The following is a 23,247-nucleotide window of genomic DNA, read 5'->3' as shown; positions in this document are numbered from 1 at the left end:
ACCTCGTGATCCGCCCGCCTCGGCCTCCCAAAGTGCTGGGATTACAGGCGTGAGCCACAGCACCCGGCCGGTGCTATACTTTTATATGACTGGCAGTGCAGTAGGTTTGTTTACACCAGTATCACCACAAACATGAGTAATGCATTGTACCGTAACGTTATGATGGCTACAATGTCACTAGGTGATAGAAAACTTTCAGCTCAGCTGGGTACGGTGGTAGACACCTGTAGTCCCTGCACTTTAGGAAGCTGAGGTAGGAAGACTGCTTGAGCTCAAGAGTTGGAGACCAGCCTGGGCAACATAGTGAGACTTCATTTCTTTTTATTCTTTTTTTTTATTTTTTATTTTTTTTTGAGATGGAGTCTTGCTCTGTCACCAGCTGGAGTACAGTGGTATGATCTCGGCTCACTGCAACCTCCGCCTCCCAGGTTCAAGCGATTCTCCCGCCTCAGCCTCCCAAGTAGCTGGGACTACAGGCGTGCTACCACGCTCAGCTACTTTTTGTATTTTTAGTAGAGACAGGGTTTCACCAGGTTGGCCAGGATGGTCTCGATCTCTTGACCTCATGATTCACCCGCCTTGGCCTCCCAAAGTGCTGGGATTACAGGTGTGAGCCACTGTGCCAAGTCGAGACTTCCTTTCTTAAAAAAAAAAAAAAAAAATAAGGCTGGGCGTGGTGGTTCACACTTGTAATCCTAGCACTTTGGGATGCCAAGGCGGGCAGATCACTTGAGATCAGGAGTTTGAGACCAGCCGGGCCAACATTAAGTAACATTTAGTAGAGATGGTGAAACCCTATCTCTACTAAAAATACAAAAATTGGCTGAGTGTGGTGGCAGCTGCCTGTAATCCCAGCTACTCGGGAGGCTGAGGCACAAGAACTGCTTGAACCTGGGAGGTGGAGGTTGCAGTGAGCTGAGATCACACCACTGCACTCCAGCCTGGGTGACAGAGTGAGACTCTATCTCAAAATAAAATAAAATAAAAAGAAAAATTTCAGCTCCATTCTAATCTTACATGACCCATACATGATCAGTTGTTGACTGAAATGTCATTATATGGTGCATGACTGTACTTGGTAGGGATGGAGTAGACTGAGATTCAAACACTGGGGGAATGCTGGGTTAGATATCCTCTAAAGTCCCTTCTAACCATGGAAGTCAGTGATTCATTCCTTGACCACACTGGCCCTCTCTCTATTTTTCAAACTCCTCAAGCTCACGCCTACCCAGGATCCTTTCCTTAGCCATTCCTTCTGCCTAATACACTCTTACCACCTCTTTAGGAGGCAAACTGCTCTTTATTCTCTGGATTACCTTTCCTGAACCCAGCAACTAGATTTGATTCTTACTCATGGCCCCTGTAATTTCCCTTCATAAGGACATTAATTTTCCTGCAGCCTCGACCTCCTGGGCGCAAGCGATTCTCCCACCTTCGCCTCCTGAGTAGTTGAGATTATAGGCATACTCCACCATGCCAGCCAATTTTTAAAATTTTCTGTAGAGAAGGGGTTTTCCATGTTGCCCAGGCTGGTCTTGAACTCCTGGGCCCACGCAGTCCTCCTGGCTTGGCCTGGCAAAATGCTATGAATATAGGAGTGAGCCACTGCGCCCAGCCTCACTCCTACTTCTGACCAAACTAATTGCTCTCGTTTGTCCACAGGGCCACATGTTTAGCCACTCCCTGGCTATGCAAATGGATGACAATGATGGGTCTGATCTAGTGTTAGGATTCTAATTATTAAGTCAGTGTTGCTTCATCTCTGCCTATGGACCATGTATCTTTCTCTTTATGAACTACTGTAAAAGGCCTTTCCAGAACATGGGGACTGAGTGCATAAGGAGGGCTGGTGCTTATGTTGTGCTGGAGACTTCACTCAGGACCTCGCGGCCTTCAGCAGTGCCTTACACTTCAGCCTCAGGGTGATATGCAGCAGGTAGTGAATGCCCTCTGCAGCCTCCTCAGCCACCTTTTCCTGTGGGTCCCCACAGAGCAGTGCCATCAGAGCCACCAGGTGTCCAAGTCTTTGGAATCGCAGTGGAAGCTTGAGAAAGAAAAAGAAAAATGTCATCAGAATACACATGCATTTAGTGCCTTCGATTTGAGTTGAGAAGTAATCCCAATTCTACTCTCAACTCAAGGGAAGTGTAAGGGTCACAATCAGCCTGTTAATCTCTGTAGGGTTCATATTTAACACAGGTAGACACAGTATAGCCAGTAGATGGTGTTATTAAGAAATAGGGAAATTCTAACCTATTCAGTAAACAATACGAAAAATGAAAAAGCTTTGTGCATAAAGATGTTAATTCCAGCACTGTTTTTATTTTTATCTTTTAATTTTTGGGAGTACACAGTAGGTCTATGTATTTGTGGGGTATACAGATGTCTTGATACAGGCATGCAATGCATAGGAATCATATCATATAAAATGGAGTATCCACCCCCTCAAGCATTTATCCTTTGTGTTACAAACAGTCCAATTATATTCTTTTAGTTATTTTAATAAATTTTTTTTGGAAACAGAGTTTTGACCTTTTAGTTCAGGCTGAAGTGCAATGGCACGATCTCAGCTCACTGCAACCTCCGCCTCCCAGGTTCAAGTGATTCTCCTGCCTCAGCCTCCCAAGTAGCTGGAATTACAGGTGTGAGCCACTGCACCCAGTTGATTTTTGTATTTTTAGTAGAGATGGGGTTTTGCCATGTTGGCCAGGCTGGTCTCAAACTCCTGACCTCAAGTGATCCACCCACCTCAGCCTCCCAAATTACAGGCCTGAGCTACTGCACCCAGCCAATAAACGTACATTTAATATTACTAAATAAAAATGTATTAAAATTTTAATATTATTTAAAAAATTACTAATGCACAATAGTCATCCTGTTGTGCTATAAAATATTAGGTCTTATTCATTCTAACAATGTTTTTGGTACCTATTAACCATGCCCACCTCTCCCCAACTCTGCCACGACCCTTCCCAGCCTCTGATAACCATCCTTCCACTCTCTATCTCCATGAGCTAAACTGTTTTGATTTTCAGGTCCCACAATATGTGAGAACATGTGATGTTTGTCTTTCTATGTCTGGCATATTTCACTTAGCATAATGACCTCCAGTTCCATTCATGTTGTTGCAAATGACAGGATCTCATTCTTTTTATGGTTGAATAGTACTTCATTGTGTATAAGAACCACATTTTCTTTATCCACTCATCTGTTGATGGACACGTAGGCTGCTTCCAAACTTTGGCTATTGTGAAGAGTGTCGCAACAAACAAGGGAGTGCAGATATCACTCCCATATACTGGTTTCCTTTCTTTTTTTTTTTTTTTTTTTGAGACAGAGTCTCGCTGTCGCCCAGGCTGGAGTGCAGTGGCGCGATCTCTGCTCACTGCAGGCTCCGCCCCCCGGGGTTCACGCCATTCTCCTGACTCAGCCTCCCGAGTAGTTGGGACTACAGGCGCCCGCCACCTCGCCCGGCTAATTTTTTTTGTATTTTTAGTAGAGACGGGGTTTCACTGTGTTAGCCAGGATGGTCTCGATCTCCTGACCTCGTGATCCGCCCGCCTCGGCCTCCCAAAGTGCGGGGATTACAGGCGTGAGCCACTGCGCCTGGCCGGTTACCGCGCCTGGCCAGTTACTGGTTTCCTTTCTTTGGGGTATAGACCCAGCGGTGGTCTAAAGACCACACTTTGGAAATAATTGCATGACAATAGTAAAGGGAATTATCCTATAGCCAGTCTATGAATACAACCATTAAAAATCAAGTATCTAAGGAATTTATAATGTGCTATTCTGCTAAGTAAAAAAGCTGAATGCGGCCGGGTGCTGTGGCTCATGCCAGTAATCCCAGCACTTTGGGAGGCCGAGGCAGGCGGATCACCTGAGGTCAGGGATTCAAGACCAGTCTGCCTGGCCAACATGGCGAAATCCCATCTCTACTAAAAGTACAAAAATCAGCCAGGCGTGGTGGCGGGCACCTGTATTCCCAGCTACTCAGGAGGCTGAGGAAGGAGAATCGCTTGAACCTGGGAGGCACAGGTTGTAGTAAGCCGAGATCTTGCCACTGCACTCCAGCCTGGGCAACAAGAGTGAGACTCCATCTCAAAATAAATAAATACATACATACACACATACACAAAACAAAAAATAAAAATAAAAAGCCGAATGCAAAGTTGAGATATAGCAGTTAATTCTATTTATAAAATTCATTTTTTAATATCCTGCTTGATTATGGAAAAAAAATCCATGTAATGTAGCTGGAAAAATCATACCAGAAAAAGAAATATAAGTTTAAATAAATACTGGAGAAAACTGGATAAATTAAAAAATTGGGCCAGGTGCCGTGGCTCATGCCTGTAATCCCAGCACTTTGGGAGGCTGAGGTGGGCGGATCACCTGAGTTTGGGAGTTCGAGACCGGCCTGACCAATATGGAGAAATCCCGTCTCTACTAAAAATACAAAATTAGCCGGGCATGGTGGCACATGCCTGTAATCCCAGCTACTCGGCAGGCTGAGGCAGGAGAATCACTTGAACCCGGGAAGCAGAGGTTGTAGTGAGCCGAGATTGCACCATTGCACTGCAGCCTGGGCAACAAGAGCGAAACTCCGTCTCAAAAAAAAAAAAAAAAAAAAAAAAAAATTGGCTGGGCATGGTGGTTCATGCCTATAACCCCAGCACTTTGGGAGGCCAAGGCGGACATATCATTTGCAGTCAGGAGTTCAAGACCAGCCTGGCCAACATGGTGAAACCCCGTCTCTACTAAAAACACAGAAAAATTAGCTGGGCATGGTGGTGCACGCCTGTAATCCCAGCTACTCGGGAGGCTGAGGCAGGAGAATTGCTTGAACCTGGTAGGCGGAGGTTGCAGTCAGCCGAGACTGCACCCCTGCACTCCAGCTGGGGCAACAGAATGAGACTCCGTCTCAAAAAAAAAAAAAAAATTAAAAAATTAAAAATAATAAAAATAAAACATTAAGGTAGAAAAGATAAATGAAGTTAAGAATTTGGTTGGCATGCAGAATGCATAATCATCATTTGCTTGAGGCAGGCCATGGAGCAAGGCTCTGAACTCTCTCATGGCTAATGTAGAGGTACACACAATGATCCATATAACATGATTCACGCTGTCCTTAAGAAGCAACTAGCCACGCAGAGGAAGCACAGCTTTTCCTAGGGTTGAGACAGAAAGAAATTTCTTCCGTGGCTCTACAGAAATAAGACACAGAAATGTTGTGAACAGCCTTTACAACCTATTTACAGTAAACACAGCAACACACAAAGCTGTATAACATCTTTAATACACTGATAAAACCATCATTCATTCAATCAACCAATAAATACAGTGTCAGTTATGTGCCAGGAACTATGACTGGCACTGGGGATATAAGCAGTGAACAAAAGAGAATATCCCTGCTTGTGGAGGTGATGATCTAGTTGGGGAAACAAAGTAAACAAAATAAATATGTAAAATGTATTATGTATCAAATGATGATAAATGTCATGATTAACAAAAATTCAGGGGAAAGGGATAAGAATTGTTATTTTAGGATGGTCAGGGAAGGCCTCACTAATGTTGAAATGAGAGATTGATACCTGGGAGAAGAGTATTCTGGGCAGAGAGTATGGCAAGTGCCAAGGACTGAGATGGGAGTGTTTGGTGTTTCTGATGAACCATAACTAGGTTAGGTTGGCTGGAGCAATGTTAACGAGAGGGAAAGAAATAGGAAGTAGATGAAGAATGGGCCAGAAGGTGTCGCAACCTGTAGAACATTGTGAGGACTTTGGCCATCGGAGGGTCTTGAGCAGAGAAGGGACATGGGTTGACTTACATTTACTCAATCAATATTGAATTGAGCATCAGCCACATGGCAGATTCTGTGCTAGGCAGGCACTGGGGCTACTGTGGCGAACAAGACAAGTATAATTGCAAGGCACAGTGGCTCATGTCTGTAATCCCAGCATTTTGGGAGGCAGAGGTGGGAGGATTGTTTGAGCCCAAGAGTTTGGACCACCTTGGGCAATATAGTGAGACTCCCATCTGTATAAAAAATAAAAAAATTAACCAGGCATGGTGGCACATGCCTGTAGTCCCAGCTACTCAGGAGGCTAAGGCAGGAGCATTGCTTAAGGCCAGGAGGTTGAGGCTGCAGTGAGCTGTGATTGCGCTACTGTACTCCAATTTGGATGACAGAGCAAGACCCTGTCTCACATATTAAAAAAAAAAAAAAAAGACAAGCATAATCACTGGTAGAATTCACATTCTATTAGTGGGAAACAGATAACACAGGAGTAAAGAAAGAATCTAGACAGATAACCTCTGATTCTAGACAGCCCTAGGAAGGAGAGAGTGATCAGACAGAGGGCAAGCGTAGGTCTGTCTGTGGTGAGCAGAGGCCCTTTTGAGGTCGAGACATCTGAACACAGTGCTATAGAACCAGGAGGGGCTGGCTCTGTGCAGAGCTAGGGAAGGTCATTCCAAGCAGAGAAGGCAGCAAGTGCAAAGGCCATGAGGCAAGATGAGCCTTATGTGGGAAGAAGGAATGTAAAGGTGGCTGCCGTGTGGTAAGTCAGGGGACTTAGGTGTAGAGAGGCAGACAGACCTACATCAGACACGACCCCATATTCTAAGATAAGTTTGGAAATCACTGGATCAAACAAGTGACATGGGGCAAAAAAAGGAAATGAAGAAAAATAAAGAAAACACAGGGGCAAAAAGAAAGAAACAAAACAAAAGTAAGAATGACATGGGTCTGAAGAGGATGACTCTGGCTATATGTAGAGAACAAATTGGAAGTGGAAGCCCCCACCCCAACACACTCATGCACAAAAAAGAACTTGGAAGGTGCCCAGTGCGGTGGCTCTGCCTGTAATCCCAGCACTTTGGGAGGCCGAGGCAGGCAGATCACTTGAGGCCAGGGATTCGAGATCAGCCTAGCCAACATGGTGAAACTCCGTCTCTACTAAAACTACAAAAATTAGCCAGGTGTGGTGGCCTGCACCTGTCACTGAATGATGAACAGTTAATAAGTTTTTGGTTTTGTTTTTGTTTTTTTTTGAGATGGAGTCTCGCTCTGTTGCCTAGGCTGGAGTGCAGTTGCGTGATCTCAGCTCACTGCAAGCTCTGCCTCCCGGGTTCACGCCATTCTCCTGCCTCAGCGTCCCGAGTAGCTGGGACTACAGGCGCCCATCACCACGCCCGGCTAATTTTTTGTATTTTTATTAGAGACGGGGTTTCACCGTGTTAGCCAGGATGGTCTCCATCTCCTGACCTTGTGATCCGCCTGCCTCGGCCTCCCAAAGTGCTGGGATTACAGGCGTGAGCCACCGTGCCCAGCCCTAAGTTTTATAATCATAATATTAAGAACCCCCAAACTTTATCAAGACAAAAAAGGCCACTGAAGAATTATGCTCCTAGTTTGATTACTAAATGCTTCTTTAACATTTCCTTTTTTATTCTGTATTCTTTAGATTTCTTTGAGAATATTAAAAAAGTTAGAGACCCAGATAATATATATCTGTCAAAACTCATTGAACTGTATACTTAAATTGGATAAATTCATTGTATACAAATTATACCTCAATAAAATTATTTTTAAAAAAACTATGGACTTTCCTCAGAAAAATCCAGAAGAGGACGGGCATGGTGGCTCACGTCTGTAATCCCAGCACTTTGGAAAGCCAAGGAAGGAGGATCACTTGAGCCCGGGAATTTGAGACCAGCCAGGGCAACATGGTGAAACCCCATCTCTATCAAAAATAAATAAATAAATAAAAATTAGCCAGGCGTGGTGGTGTGTGCCTGCAGTCCCAGCTACTAGGGAGGCTGAGGCAGGAGGATTGCTTGGGCCTGGGAGGTTAAGGCTACAGTGAGCTATGATCATGCCACTGCACTCCAGCCTGGGTGACAGAATGAGATCCTGGCTCAAAAAAAAAAAAAGGAAAATCCAGAAGACTGCACCACACCACATACTGCACATTCTGCATACAACTTGTGGACATTCAGAGATCCCAGTGGCACTCAGGTTAACCACTCTCATATTTTGCAACTCTCTCTCTCTCTTTTTTTTTTTTTTTTTTTTTTTGAGATGGAGTCTTGCTCTGTAGCCCAGGCTGGAGAGCAGTGGTGTGATCTCGGCTCCCTGCAGCCTCTGCCTCCCAGCTTCAAGCAATTCTCCTGCCTCAGCCTCCTGGATAGCTGGGATTACAGGTGCCCGCCACCATGCCTGGCTAATTTTTGTATTTTTAATAGAGATGGGGTTTCACCATGTTGACCAGGCTGGTCTCGAACTCCTGAGCTCAAGTGATCCACCCGCCTCAGCCTCCTAAAGTGCTGGGATTACAGGCGTGAGCCACCCTTCCCAGGCCCATATTTGCAACTCTCTTTAGGAAAAAAATACGCTAAGGAAGATCTCCAGGACCTGGAGAGAGATTAATGTATAGGAGGGAATCATCTGAAACTCTCTTCTTTAATCTGTTGCCAAAATTAGAGGTCGAGGGTTGTGGAAGGAACAGCAACGCATTGTTGGTATAGAATAATAGGGTAGTCAGTGATGGCCAGAAGTTACTTGCTTTTATTCACTAAAGAGAAAAAAGGAAGTAGCATAGTTGGAGGGGCCGCACTTAACTTTTAATAAGTTTGGATATCGTTTCAATGTGAGAAATAAAGGACTGCCTGGAATGCAGTCCTTTTAAACATGACTGTTAGAACATCTGTATCAGGAACAAAAAAATTATTTTCCCTCTTGTGCTTTGGGCAGGAAAAGAAAAGTAAAAAAGAAAGAAAAGAAAAGAAAAACAAATTATCTGAGGAAAATTTTGGTATAAGGACCTAGCATTCCCACCCTACCAATCTCTCTTCCAATTCCCAGGCCTTATTATGCAGGTTGGAGAAATGATGGATGGGGACAGGAGATGCTCCAATGGCTAGAAAACCTGCTCAGGGAAGGGCAAAGAGATTATCAAGTGGAAAAAGGAGTAGACCCAGGAAGGAGGAACTAAGTTTTGAGGAATTCTTGTTAGGAGTTATGGAGAGGATTCTCAACCAAGAAGTGAGTGAGTGAGTGAAAAATAAAGGAGATTTTTTTTTTTTTTTTTTTAGATGGAGTTTCGCTCTTTGTTGCCCAGGCTGGAGTGCAGTGGCATGATCTTGGCTCACTGCAACCTCTGCCTCCCGGGTTCAAGCAATTCAAGGAGAAGATTTTTTTAAAAGAGGTAACGCTGGGTGCAGTGGCTCATGCCTGTAATCACAGTGCTTTGGGAGGCTGAAGCAGGAGGATTACTTGACGCCAGGAGTTCAAGACCAGCCTGGGCAACAAAGTGAGACCCGTCTCTACAAAAAAAAATTTTTTTTTGAGATGGAGTCTTATTTTTTTGAGACGGAGGCTGGAATGCAGTGGCGTGATCTCGGCTCACTGCAAGTTCCACCTCCCGCGTTCACACCATTCTCCTGCCTCAGCCTCCCGAGTAGCTGGGACTACAGGCACTCGCCACCATGCCTGGCAAATTGTTTTTGTATTTTTAGTAGAGACGGGGTTTCACCATGTTAGCCAGGATGATCTCGATCTCCTGACCTCGTGATCCGCCTGCCTTGGCCTCCCAAAGTGCTGGGATTACAGGTATGAGCCACTGTGCCAGGCCTACAAAAAATTTAAAAAATTAGCCAGGCGTGGTGGCGTGTGACTGTAGTCCCAGCTACTTGGAAGGCTGAAGCAGGAAGATTGCTTGAGGCCAGGAGTTCAAGGCTGCAGTGAGCTATGATGGCCCCACTGCACTCCAGCCTGAGTGACGGATCAAGACCCTGCCTTGAATAATGATCATAAGAATAATGAGATGTCATAGGGGAGATGATTCAGAACTGAGAAGTGAGAGAGAGAAAGAAAAATGTGAGGATCTGAAGAGATGCCATAGTACTATTCTCTTTGAGTTGCTGGGAGATATTGAAGTTGATTTATTTAAATTTGCCTGCTATACTCAAATATAATACTATACAGAGACTAGGCCACCATGGGCCTCAGGTATTTTCAGGTTCTAGTTACCATATCATCATGTTCCAGCTGTTGTGTTAAGCAACGGAGATGCAAAGATTAATCAACACAGCAACTGGCCCCAAGCTGCTCAGGAGAAGAGCAGATATGAAGACAATGCTAAGTGCTATGATAGTACATGAGCACGAAGGGGACACAGAACCAGTCTGGGGAGTTATAAAGAGCAGGGGAAATAGGCAGTGAGGGAATGGCTTTGGATCTTTCCTCCTCTGCAACTGAAGGGCTGCTCACCTTCAAGTCGAGATGTTTGGATAGGCACTTCAGAACTTGAGCCATGCCGGCCATGGCCCATTCCCGCTCATGGTCTTTGACTGACTGTAACCAGGGGTCCAAGTGCTGTGAGAAATAAAGGGAGGCTAAATGGCTTATCAGGAAGATTTGGGATACCATCCTTATTGTGTTTAGAAAGAAATGTGGAGTGACGAGTTCCATGTTGCTACCAGATCTCAAAATACTTTGCTAAATGCTATTATAGCTCGGGTTGGAAATAAAAGTGGTGGAATGACAAGCAAGGCACAAAGACATGGGTGGTGAGTGGTTTGGTTGTTATATAGGAGATTAGGAGCTTCTTTTCTTTCTTTTTTTGAGACGGAGTCTCGCTCTGTTGCCCAGGCTGGAGTGCAATGGTGTGATCCCGGCTCACTGCAACCTCCGCCTCCCGAATTCAAGTGATTCTCTTGCCTCAGCCTCTCGAGTAGCTGAGAATACAGGCACTCGCCACCACGCCCGGCTAATTTCTATATTTTTGTAGAGATGGGGTTTCACCATGTTGGCCGGGCTGATCTCGAACTCCTGATCTCAGGTGATCTGCCCGCCTTGGCCTCCCAAAGTGCTGGGATTACAAGCGTGAGCCACTGTGCCTGGCCAGAGCTTATTTTCTAGACTTATTTTCTCTTCAGCCCAATTCTTCAATTAATTATTCTGTACTTCTGAATGTTTTTAGCCCTTTCAAATCTGCTTTGGAAAGAAATAAAGTTAACGACATCCTACTAATATTAAAGTTTAACTCTGAGGACAGCCAGGTGTGGTTGCTCATGCCTGTAATCCCAGCACTGCAGGAGGGATTATACAGACTGCTTGAGCCCAGGAGTTGGAGACCAGCCTGGGCAACATGGTGAAACCCCATCTTTACAAAAAATTACAAAAATTAGCTGGGCATGGTGGCATGCGCCTGTAGTCCCAGCCGCTCGGGAGGCTGAGGTGGGACGACTGCTTGAGCCCGGGAGGCAGAGACTGCAGTGAGCTGAAATCGTGCCACTATACTCCAGCCTAAGTGACAGAGCGAGATCCTGTCTCAAAAAAAAGAAAAAAAGAAAGGCCTGAATTAAGCTGCCAAGGCAGGAAAGTACAAAGTACAACTGGATAAAGAGGAGAAACCCAATCTGGCTGGTATGCTAATGTACAAATAGAAGAGGAATGAGAAATAGTATTAAGGTCAATTAGGCCGAGAATAAATGCCCATCAGAGCATTTAAGAAAATAAGCTAGAAAATAAGCCCCTGTAGCAGCGAAACCACTCGACTGCCTAGGTTTTTGTGCCTTGCTTGTCAGTTAGGACAACAATAAACGCATCATTTGGGTGCAAACGATTAATAATAGCTTAAAGCGTTATCCCTTTCTGGGATATTTGCATCTTAAAAAAAGGTAAGAAAAATAAAAATAAAATAACAACAATAAAAAAGGGTAGGAGAGCAAGATACCTGAATGCAGTGAACGAATTCCAATGAATCAATCTCTAGTAATGGAACAGCATATACAGGAACAGGTGCAGGTCATTACAACCTTTGAGTACCATCCAGTAGGAAGCTGCTTATTTACTCTTTTTTTGCTGTTTTGTTTTTCAGAAGAAGTCTCACTCTATCGCCTAGGCTGGAGTACAGTGGCACAATCTTGGCTCACTGCAACCTCCGCCCCCTGGGTTCAAGCAATTCTCCTGCCTTAGCCTCCCGAGTAGCTGGGACTACAGGCATGCGCCACCATGCCTGGCTAATTTTGCATTTTTAGTAGGGACAGGTTTTCACCATGTTAGCTAGGCTGGTCTCGAACTCCTGACCTCAAATGATTGATTTGCTCGTCTTGGCCTCCCAAAGTGCTGGGATTACAGGCATGAGCCACCGTGCCTGGCCTTACTAACTCTTGAGGCTGACCCTTCCCTCATCACTGAATAAAACCCTTCTATACTAGTGAGGAATTATATATATATATTTTTTGAAACAGTCTCTCTCTGTCACACAGGCTGGAGTGCAGTGGTGCGATCTCTGCTCACTGCAACCTCCTCCTCCTGGGTTCAAGTGATTCTCATGCCTCAGCTTCCTGAGTAGCTGGGATTACAGGTGTGTACCACCACGCCTGGCTAATTTTTGTATTTATTTATTTATTTATTTTTTAGAAGAGTCAGGGTTTCGCCATGTTGGTGAGGCTGGTCTCGAACTCCTGGCCTCAAATGATCCACCTGCCTTGGCCTCTGAAAGTGCTGGGATTACAGGCGTGAAACACTGCGCCCTGCCCCCAGGGATAATAATTTAAGGAATAATTATAGCAATCATTTAAACAATTTATTGTGACTGGGTGCAGTAGCTCATGCCTATGATCCCAGCACTTTGGGAGGCTGAGGTGGGAGGATAACTTGAGGCCAAGAATTCGAGGCTGCAGGGAGCTAGAATGGTGCCACTTCACTCCAGCCTGGGCAACACAGCAAGACCCTGTCTCTGAAAATAAATAAACAAACAATTTATTGAAGGCCATTTATTCAATATTCACAGTAATTATTATCTCCATGTAAACGTGAAGAAATGCAACACTGAGAGAGCAAATTCCTTGCAGGATTTCTAGTGGAAGGACGTGTAACCAATGAATGGCAGAGTCAGCATTTGACCCCAAGTCTCTGACTCAAAGTTGATAGCTGATACTCTTTACTATGTTGCCTCTTACCACTGAATCCTTCCACATTTTCATCTCCCACTTTCACCAGTTAATAGGAATCATTTCCCACTTTCCCTTGATGTCTTGTTTACCTTAATAATGGTGTCAAGATTTTCCAAATGTGGGTCTTTTACCACCAAACTCTGGAGCATCTCAGAGAACGCCTGAAACGTCTGCCTGTAAAGACACTGAAAAGGCGCAGGATCAGCGATGCTCCCCAGCCTCACGTGAAGTTCCCCTAGCATGGGACACTTTGGAGGCTCTTCATGTGACCCTGAGACTTTACTCAAAGTTGCAGAACCAGTGTAAAGGTACTAGTAGATCGTTTGTGGCATGAGGTAAAAAGGAATACATCTTCATTTCAAACAGATGCCTCGGCATTTGAGGGATCACAGCTGACTGAGTCTTACTACATCTGGGGAACTGCTTAAGGGTCATCAAGATTCTTCAAGGTTGGCTTGTGACTCTTTCTGATATCTTCAAACAGAGGGGAATAAAGTCCTCTTGGGTAACTGCTTTACCAACCAGTTTATTCCCCACTGAAGAAGAGATCAAGGCCTGCACGTACCCTTCCCTCTGCTTGAAAGCTTTATCTCCAGACATACCCACACTTCTTTTCTTTCAATTATCACCCCATCATGAAGGCTTTGCCTGACCACCCATGTGCCTCCCAACCACAGGGCTCTTTATCCTGCTCTTTCCCTGCTTTACATTTTCATAACACTTATTATCAGCTGACATATTACATTTATGTATCAACAATTTGTCTCTCTGCACTAGAATGTAAGCTCTGTGAGTGGGACTGGACTGCTGTATTCCTACTATCATCATTTTTGGCATATGATGACATATGGCATATTGTGTGCTTAAATAAACGTTAAACATACAAGCAAGTGCTCCCACCTTATTTTAAAGCCAAAAGGAAGGAAAGAATAAAGGGAAAAGGAAAGAAGACAAAATGAAGGGTTGAAAGAAGCTCTCTTCTAATTTAACCACCTATTTTATTTACCAGACTTGGCTTATGGTTTTTGGCTACTTTCAAAAAATCAAATGCACTCTCTGAAGGCCAAGATCAGCTGACCCTGTGGATGGAAAGTTACTAAAGCAAAGCATGAGTTACCTCTGTGTTGCAGGTCCCATTGGGCATGATTTCCTGTATCTGGGTAAGGGTCCTTACAGAGGGCAGAGTGATTATACTCTTGATGATAAGACTGAACAACTCAGCTCGATCTTCAGAGCCAAACAGCAAATGGACATCTTGGTAACTAAGAAAAGACAGTTTTGGAACAGCAAGCTGGGAAGATGGTTTGATTTGATATTGATAAGCAGAGATCAACTAAAAAGGAAAGGGTAGACAGGCTAGTGTACTGTTCTGATGTGAGAGAGAAATGGCATAGCTTGTCAGTCTGTTCAGATAAATCGCACAAAAGGTTAGAGGAAGAGTTTTCCCCCAAGAAGTTACTGGAGCAATATCCTTCCAGGCTTCCCTTCAGTTCAGCCACAGAGGGAAGCCTGCTACAGTCTAACGTGGTAAGCCACAATTTTCCAAAGCATATTCTGCTGAATGTTCATTTGGGGAATCATGGGTTGAATCTAGTTAAAAAACTTTTTAACCACAAGACTTCTCAGGGCCTTTGATCAGCTTAATCACTACAATATAAATCTCTGAGAGGTAAACAACAGGCAGCCCTTCCAAATTTCTTAGAAGTCAGAACTCTAATGTCATGAGACATATATGGGAGTAACTTCCTGCCAAATATACTTTGGACAAAAGTGAACTCCAAAGAGATTCCAATAAAGTCTTTCAGATATGGATAGTAGCATATATGAAATCAAAGTGCTTACTCAAAAACACGGATTTGGCTTCCTCTTTTCTACATAAACAGTTTTCAAAAGTTAAAAATATGGATCATGGCACAGTGGCTAACGCCTGTAATCCCAGCACTTTTGGAGGCCGAGGCGGGTGGATCACTTGAGGTCAGGAATTTGAGACGAGCCTGGCCAACATGGCGAAACCCCGTCTCTACTAAAAATACAAAAATTAGCCAGGCATGGTAGTGCACGCCTGTAATCCCAGCTACTCAGGAAGCTGATGAGGCAGGAGAATTGTTTGAACCCAGGGGGCAGAGGTTGCAGTGAGTCAAGATCGTGCCACTGTACTCCAGCTTGGGGGACAGAGCAAGACTCCATTTCAAAAAAAAAAAAAAAAAAGTCATGTCAGTTGGACCTGGCATTGGCCCTGAGAGGAACCAGGATGTCCATGTAAGGGGCATGTGGGCATCACCCGAGATCAGCGATGGTGACAAAGACCTCCTGGCGCACAGGACTGGACAGAGAATGTGGGTGCTCCTTTTGTACCAGTACCTGCAATGAGAGAGAAAGAACTTGAGAGTTGAGCAAGTACCCATTCATTAGGCCAGGGATGATCAGAGACTGGGTGGCCAGCAAGAACCACAACAGGTCCTTCAGCCAGCCCTGTTCTTAGGCCCTAGACGCCTGGCAGCAGGACAGTGACAGGGATAGGGGTTTATTCTCACGAGCCAGACCCCAGACCCTGGCTCGGCCTCTTAACAGCTGTTTGAGCTGACACAAATTATTTAACCTCCTGGTGCCTCAGTTCCTCATCTGTAAAACCAGAAAACAGTAATACTTACCTTCATGGTGTGGCTATGAGTACTCACTGAGCAAATTCATGACACCCAGCAGCCCTGTGTAATTGTTGGTGTCTGTTATTCATTCTTTTTATCACCAGTGATTATTTCTAGTTTAGGCATTCTAACTCCTCTCTCCACTAAACCAGCCATCTCTCTACAATCACGTCTAATATTATTCTGAGTTACTTGTCCTGGAAAAAGAATAACTTTCCAAATTACAAACTGGCAGAGGCAAAGCTGCCTTGCTGTGCTGGAAAAACCTGTGGAGTGATAAGCAGGGGCTTTGGAGTGGGACGGTCCCTGGGCTGCGCACTGGCTCTGCCACTCACTCACTGTGTGAGGCTGAATGTGTCATTTAACTCCCTGTGCCTGAGTTGCCTTATCTGTAGGAGAAAATGAGCTGATGTAAATGACTGTAGCTGGCCGGACTCAGTGGCTTACGCCTGTAATCCTAGCACTTTGGGAGGCTGAGGTGGGTGGATCACCTGAGGTCAGGAGTTCGAAAGCAGGCGCCTATAATCCCAGCTACTCGGGAGGCTGAGGTAGAAGAATCGCTGGAACCCGGGAGGTGGAGGTTCCCGTGAGCCAAGGTCGCACCATTGCACTCCAGGTCCCGTGAGCCAAGGTCGCACCATTGCACTCCGTGAGCCAAGGTCGCACCATTTCACTGGGTGAAAGAGTGAAACTCTGTCTCAAAAAAAAAAAAAAAAAAAAAAAGACCGTAGCAGAAGACTTGCTGGACTGTCCACCAGGCCCCTCTGGGAACTGTCCCCAACCCACAGAAATGGGTACCTCAAAGCTATGTGTCTGCTATGTCATTCTGTCCCACTGGCTACAGCTCATCTGTCCCAGAATAGACACCAAGGTCTATTAGATTCTCTCTGGAATCTGGAATTGGGACACAGAGCTTCCTTCTCAGTCTGGATGGTCTTCTAAAGGACAAAATGTAAAATTTGGAAGCACTGGTCCCTATGGATAAGGCAACTGAGAGGGCCAATTTTGGGGAGAGAAGATGGGGGAGAGGGAGACGGGGTGGGGGGAAAGAGAGAGAGAGGAGAAATGGAAATTCACACAAAGGAGCAAAAATAAGAGATGGAAAGTTCTCCTTGAGTATGTGGAAGGTTTTTATTTTCTAGATTCATTCCCTTCCTGGGTCAGGCTGCTCCTCCTGTCAAGGGATTCTGGGAAGCACTCAGTGATCCTTAGAACAAATCTCACCTTTTGTGTTTCAGCTGCTTCTACAGGATTTCTCTTACCTGCAACCAAAAAGATCTCACTACGAACTTAGGATGCAGGCTGGGCGCAGTGGCTCATGCCTGTAATCCCAGCACTTTGGGAAGCTGAGGCGGGCAGATCACCTGAGGTCAGGAGTTTGAGACCAGCCTGGCCAACATGGTGAAACCCCATCTCTACTAAAAATACACAAATTAGCCAGGCATGGTGGTGGGTGCCTGTAATCTCAGCTACTTGGAAGGGTGAGGCAGGAGAATTGCTTGAACTTGGGAGGTGGAGGTCGCAGTGAGCCGAGATGGTGCCATTGCACTCCAGTCTGGGCAACAAGAGTGAAACTCCGTCTCGAAAACAACAAAAAAACTTAGGATGCAGTAAGTGCTCAATAAACACTACAAGGATCCCTTTCTTGCCCCTTTCTGAGTTTTTCTCCTCCTACTTTCCAGCTCTGGTCTGACTCCGATCTTGCTGGTGGGCTGCTGCTTTCTTCCTTATTTCCTCAAGGAGCGCATTTATTCTTGTGGCTTTATAGTCCAGAAAGGACAAAGCCTAAGACTCTATCTTCAGCCCTGACAGCTCTCCCAGGGCTCTACTCATCTGCATCCAGTTATCTCCAGGGCACAGCCACTAACATCACCAGAATTTTGGCATTAAAGTCAGTTCACTGTGGTCCCCGTGCGAAGAACACAGCTTCCTATCCTTTAATAGCTGTCAATTGTTCCCTTTCCCAGGGCTCACTAAAAAGGTGATTTATGATTTTTTTCTTTTGTTCAAGCCCTACCTCCCATCAGTTATAGCATCAGCCACCCCCTGCTCTGCACAGTTTCTGTGACTCTCCATTCCTGGAGCCATACTCCTTCATATGGATGAAAGCAGCGTCTCTTAGCTGAAGCCCCAGGCTTGCAATCCCCTCTGACTTCAATTGACTTGACCCACTTCTGCCAGAATCATCTTTTCTTTTTTTAATCAGTTGGGTATTGAAGGTTTATTATTTGCTCACAGTTATGATGGCCTCTACAGGGAATTCAGAAGTGAGAGGGTATTTTTTGTTAGTAGAGTATGTGTGTAGCAGGAACTTCCTGGGTGACTGCCCAGATCACAGCAATCACCCTTTCTCCCTGGGAACGCCTCCGAAACGCAGGGTGGGACACCCAGAACTCACATCATTACTATATGATCTTGCCCCCAGGCAAACCTGATTGATGCAGGGGCGGGGAACAGACCAGTTTGGGCCAATCAGATTTTCTCTTGCAGAATTTGGAATCTTACAGTGACAGGCACAAAGCGGGAGTTGCTAGAGGGTTGAGTCATGGTGATAGTAGCGAAGCCCCTGCCTCTGAGACCTCTGGAGCTGTCCTGAAACTTAATTTTCTGGAGGCTTGTTTAAACCTCATCCTTAGAGTCTAAAAGAGATATCCCAGCATCCTTTCTTTTTTTGGTAACTTACGTGAGCCAGAGGTGATTTTTGTTTCTTGCCTGAAGAATCCTAACTCATCCAAACAAAATTAGACGTTTTGTCTCAAAGGTCTTTTTTTTTTTTTTTTTGTGAGACAGAGTCTGGCTCTGTCGCCCAGGCTGGAGTGCAGTGGTGTGATCTCGGCTCACTGCAACCTCTGCCTCCCAAGTTCAAGCGATTCTCCTGCCTCAGCCTCCGGAGTAGCTGGGACTACAGGCACCTACCACTATGCCTGGCTAATTTTTGTATTTTTAGTAGAGACAAGGTTTCACCATGTTGGCAAGGCTAGTCTCAAACTCCTGACATCAGGTGATCCGCCCACCTCAGCCTCCCAAAATGCTGGGATTACAGGCATGAGCCACTGTGCTCAGCCTGTCTCAAAGGTCTTCACAAAAGCTGAGCAGATGTGAATATCTTTATTTTACTGGTAGAGCTACTGATGTTCAGATAAGCTAAGTGATTTGTCCAAGGTAGGGAGGGTTTTGTGGAGGACCTCAGATATAGAATTCCAATGCAGTCCCATGGTGGCAGAGGAGAATTAAGAGGCAAATCTGGTTACATTAAAATTTTATTACAGTAGGTCTTGGTGCTCATGTCTGTTGTTGAGTCACTAAAAACCATCTCCTGGCCACTCTGCCATATTGCAGGATGCAGAACCCTAGCCTTGGCATAGCCAGGTAGCATTCTTCAGCTTACCATCTGAAGTCCCTACCCAGTGGTCCCTTCTCTCTTCTCTCAACCCTTCCATCATATCTTTCAAAGATTAGGTCAGATCCACCTGGATTAATTTCACTCTAATCCTGCTGTCACTTTATTCTATATCCCAGTTGCCACAGCCTGCCTCCCTTCCCTTTCCTTCCTTCCCTCTTTCCTTCCTTCCCTCCTCTTTCTCTTTCTTTTCTTTTCTCTTCTCTTTTCTTTCATTCTTCTTTCCTTTGTCTTTCCTTTCTTTTTCTTTCTCTCCTTCCTTTTTCTTTTTCTTTCCTTTCTTTTTTCTTTCTCTCCTTCCTTCCTCTTTTTCTCTTTTTTCTTTCCTTTTTCTTTCTCTCATTCCTTCCTTTCTCCTTCCTTCCTTCTCTCCTTCCTTCCTTTCTCTTTCCTTCCTTCCCTGCCTCCCTCCTCCCTCCCTCCTTCCCTTCTCTTCCCTTCCCCTTCCTTCCTTCCTTCCTTCCTTCCTTCCTTCCTTCCTTCCTTCCTTCCCTCCCTCCTCTTTCTCCCTTTCCCTTCCCTCCCCTCCCTCCCTTCTCCTTCTCTCCCTCTCTCTGTCTTCCACTCGCTCTCCCTCTCTCTCTCTTTCTTTAAAGATGGGGGTCTCACTATGTTCCTGAGGCTGGAATGCAGTAGCTATTCATAAGCACAATCATAGCTCACTACAGTCTCCAACTTCTGGGCTCAAGTGTTCCTCCTGCCTCAGCCTCCAGAGTGGCTGGGACTACAGGCAGGTGCTACCACACCCAGCCTCTTTTCTTTTTCATTAAAGTTCTCAACATTATATATTGTATATTTTTTATTATATTATATATTGTATATATTGTATTTTTTTACAATATACAATAAACTGTACATATTTAAAGCATACAGTTTGATGATTTTTGATACATGTATATATCCATGAAACCATCACCATCCTCAAGAGAATAAACATTTCTATCACTCCCAAAAGTTTATTTGTGCTACTTTGTAATTCCTCACTTCTTCTCCTCCTCACTCAACCTCTACCTCTAGGTTACCATTGCTCTGCTGTCACTATAGATTCGTTGGCATTTTCTCGAATTTCATATAAATAGGATCACGCAGGATATCCTCTTTTTTGTCTGGTTTCTTTCACTCAGCATAACTATTTTGAGATTGTTCCAAGTTGTAGCATATTTCAATAGTTCCTTTTCATTCTCAAGTAGTATTCCATCATATGGATATACGATACCACAATTTGTTTATCCATTCACCTGCTAATGAACACTTGGGCTTCTTCTAGGGTTTGGCTTTTACATACAGAGCTGCTGTGAACATTTGTGCATGCATCTTTGTGTGGACATATGCTTCGTTTTACCTAGGAATGAAACTGCTGGGTCATATGGTAAGTGTATGTTTCACTTTTTAAGAAACTGCCAAATTGTCTTCCAAAGTGGTTGTGCCATGTCACATTCCTGGCAGCACTGTATGAGTGTTTTAGTTGCTGCATATCCTTGCTAATATTTGGTATTGCCTTTCCTTTTTATTTTAGCCATTTTAGTAGGTGTATAGTTGAAGCTTACTGTTGTTTTAGTTTGCTTTTCCCTAATCACAATGATCAGCATCTTTTCATGTGCTTATTGAGAAATTTTTGGTGAACTCATGCCTGTCATTCCAGCACTCTGATAGGCTGAAGCAGGCAGATCACTTGAGGTCAGGAGTTCAAGACCAGCCTGAGCTGGTCTCTACTGTGAAACCCTGTCTCTAATAAAACCGCACAAAATTAGCTGGGTACAGTGGCAAGTGCCTGTAATCCCAGCTACTTGGGAGGCTGAGGCAGGAGAATCGCTTGAACGCGGGAGGTGGAGGTTGCAGTAACCTGAGATTGTGCCACTGCACTCCAGCCTGCGACACAATGAGACACGGTCTCAGAAAAAAAAAAAAAAGAAAGAAATATTTGGTGAAGTGCCATAACAATTTTTTTTCCCCTTCCTTCCACTTTCTGTTGTTGGCTTCCTTGGCTTTTTTAATTTGGATACTTGGAGCCATGCATTGGTTTGGGTCACAAGCACTGGTAAATGCCTTAAAGTTTTCTTTCTCTATAATGACCCTGGCTTCTTCCTCCTTGTCAGTTCCTCAGCAGAACTGCTTCTCCTCTTGGGCACCTCTCCCTTTGGTTGCTGGGAGCTGTGCTTTTTCAGCCCCCCTGTGTGGGCCTGCGGGGACTTTGTAGACTTATACAATGCTGCAGTGATCCATGCAATTTTCTCATGGATACTAGCTACCTTTAACTCTTCTAGGCTGAATCCCTTGCCAGCCTATACTTTGGTTGACATATGATGTGGGCATTTTATTACTGGGTGGACAGATTCAAATGCAGATTCAGTGTGCAATTCAGTACATTTTTGCTGTTGAGACTTGCATTTGCGGATTTTATGGACTGGCTGGTTGATCCATGTGGCAACCCATTGTTGCCAAGTTTGGTGAAACTAGAGCTCTAGAAACATGCCACTCTGGCTAGGTCCTATGATCCTGCGGTTACCTACATCCCATTTCCCAAGGAATACAGCCAAGTGGAAAGCTGAATTTTTTGTTGTTGTTGTTGTTGTTGTTGTTGTTGTTTTTGAGATGGGGTGTCACTCTGTCACCCAGGCTGGAGGAGAGTGGCATGATCTCGGCTCACTGCAATCTCTGTCTCCTGGACTCAGCTGATCCTCCTACCTTAGCCTCCAGAGTAGCTAGGACTACAGGCGTGCACCACCACATCCGGCTAATTTTTTTTTTTTTTAAGAGATTGAGTTTTATCACATTGCCCAAACTGGTCTCAAACTGTTTTTTTATTTGCTTGTTTGTTTGTTTCTTTCTTTCTTTTTTGAGACAGAGTCTCGCTCTGTTGCCCAGGCTGGAGTGCAGTTGTGTCATCTCAGCTCACTGCAACCTCCACCTCCCGGGTTCAGGCGATTCTCCTGCCTCAGGAGAAGCTGAGATTACAGGCGCCTGCCACCATGCCCGGCTATTTTTTGTATTTTTAGTAGAGACGGGGTTTCACCATGTTGGCCAGGCTGGTCTCAATCTCCTGACCGCAAGTGATTCGCCCACCTTGGCCTCCTAGAGTGCTGGAATTACACACGTGAGCCACTGCGTTTTGTTGTTAAACCTGTATTATATCATCCTGTTCTTCTTAATGTATTATTTGGAATAGTTCTCAACCTATTTACTTTTTGAAGTATGGCTACTTACAGATGGATCCTAAACCCTTCAAGGGCAAGGATTAAGGTTTCTGGGAAATGTGTAACCTTTATCAAAGCACCACAGTGTGTTTAGATATAGAAGATCCTTGGTAACTGTCCATTACTTAAAACTGTTAGCTGGTTAGCCTTGAATTATAAAAGCTATCAGTCTAAACAGCCTTATAGATCTGTGATATGAGAAAGAACTACTCATATTCCTGGAGTATGTAAGAAATTTCAACATCAGAATTTTAAAGCTTTAGAGAAACTGAAGGAGACATTTCACAGATGAGAAAACTAAAGCACCAAGAAGTACTTGCTTGAGTGCATCAGCTCCTTTGCAAAGCTCTTCCGGATCCTTTGACATGCAACTGACAACTCACTCTCTCCTCTCTGCCCCCCATATGCCTATTTAAACTTATCATGGTTCCTGTGACATTTTATTATACTTTGCTTGGCTGCATAAATAGGGATTTTGTCTTCTTTGTCTTTGTAGCCCAAATTCCCAAGACAGTTCCTGGAACTGTCAGGCACTTAATGAGGGAATGAATGGATGAGTTGGTGGCAGAGTGTGGCTGGAGTAAGTATAAATAGAACAAAATACGATAACAATAATACAGTCATGTTTCTCAAATGGATCGTGTGTGTTAGGTACCATGGTACATGGCTTATATTTATTTTGAATTTAATGGTCACAATAACTCTGTGAAGTAGATATAGCCATTCTTGTTTTATAGGGGAGGAAACTGAGGCATTGAGAAGTGAAGTAATTTCCTACAGTTTCACAGCTATAAAAAGGCAGGGCTGTAACCTGAACCTAGGCATTCAATTATGGGGACTGTCTGGGAACTACTGCTTGATTCATGAGAATGTAGCATTGGCCTTGCTGAGAAATTCAAATGCTGTTCCTGTCCTTTCTACTCTTCTTTTAATTGGTTTTCAAGGGTGATTACATGTGTGGAGTGGCCCTGAGTATTTCTCCTCCATGTAGAGATACTGATACTAGAAGAGTTCAAGTGAATTGATAACACAGGTGAAGCCA

The 23,247-nt window shown here is 44.6% G+C and overlaps 1 protein-coding gene across 6 annotated transcripts in view; it reads right to left on the bottom strand.

Moving 5' to 3' along the window:
* MROH8 (maestro heat like repeat family member 8) overlaps window positions 1-23,247 on the bottom strand; it is a 77,380-nt gene that overhangs the window by 42,769 nt on the left and 11,364 nt on the right. For 5 of the 6 annotated variants that reach the window (XM_032143062.2, XM_058432903.1, XM_058432900.1 and 2 more), the window contains exons 5-9: window positions 15,248-15,327; window positions 14,084-14,228; window positions 13,056-13,151; window positions 10,274-10,378; window positions 1,909-2,044 (exon numbers count right to left, since the gene is read on the bottom strand). In XM_032143062.2, coding sequence (XP_031998953.1) covers window positions 1,909-2,044; window positions 10,274-10,378; window positions 13,056-13,151; window positions 14,084-14,228; window positions 15,248-15,327 — 562 coding nt within the window. The remainder of the gene's footprint in view (window positions 1-1,908; window positions 2,045-10,273; window positions 10,379-13,055; window positions 13,152-14,083; window positions 14,229-15,247; window positions 15,328-23,247) is intronic. The other variant, XM_058432901.1, reaches the window with a different exon arrangement.

Source organism: Hylobates moloch, unplaced genomic scaffold, assembly GCF_009828535.3.
Source record: "Hylobates moloch isolate HMO894 unplaced genomic scaffold, HMol_V3 SCAFFOLD_21, whole genome shotgun sequence".
Lineage (NCBI taxonomy): Eukaryota > Metazoa > Chordata > Mammalia > Primates > Hylobatidae > Hylobates > Hylobates moloch.
This window is presented reverse-complemented; position numbering and strand designations above follow the sequence as displayed.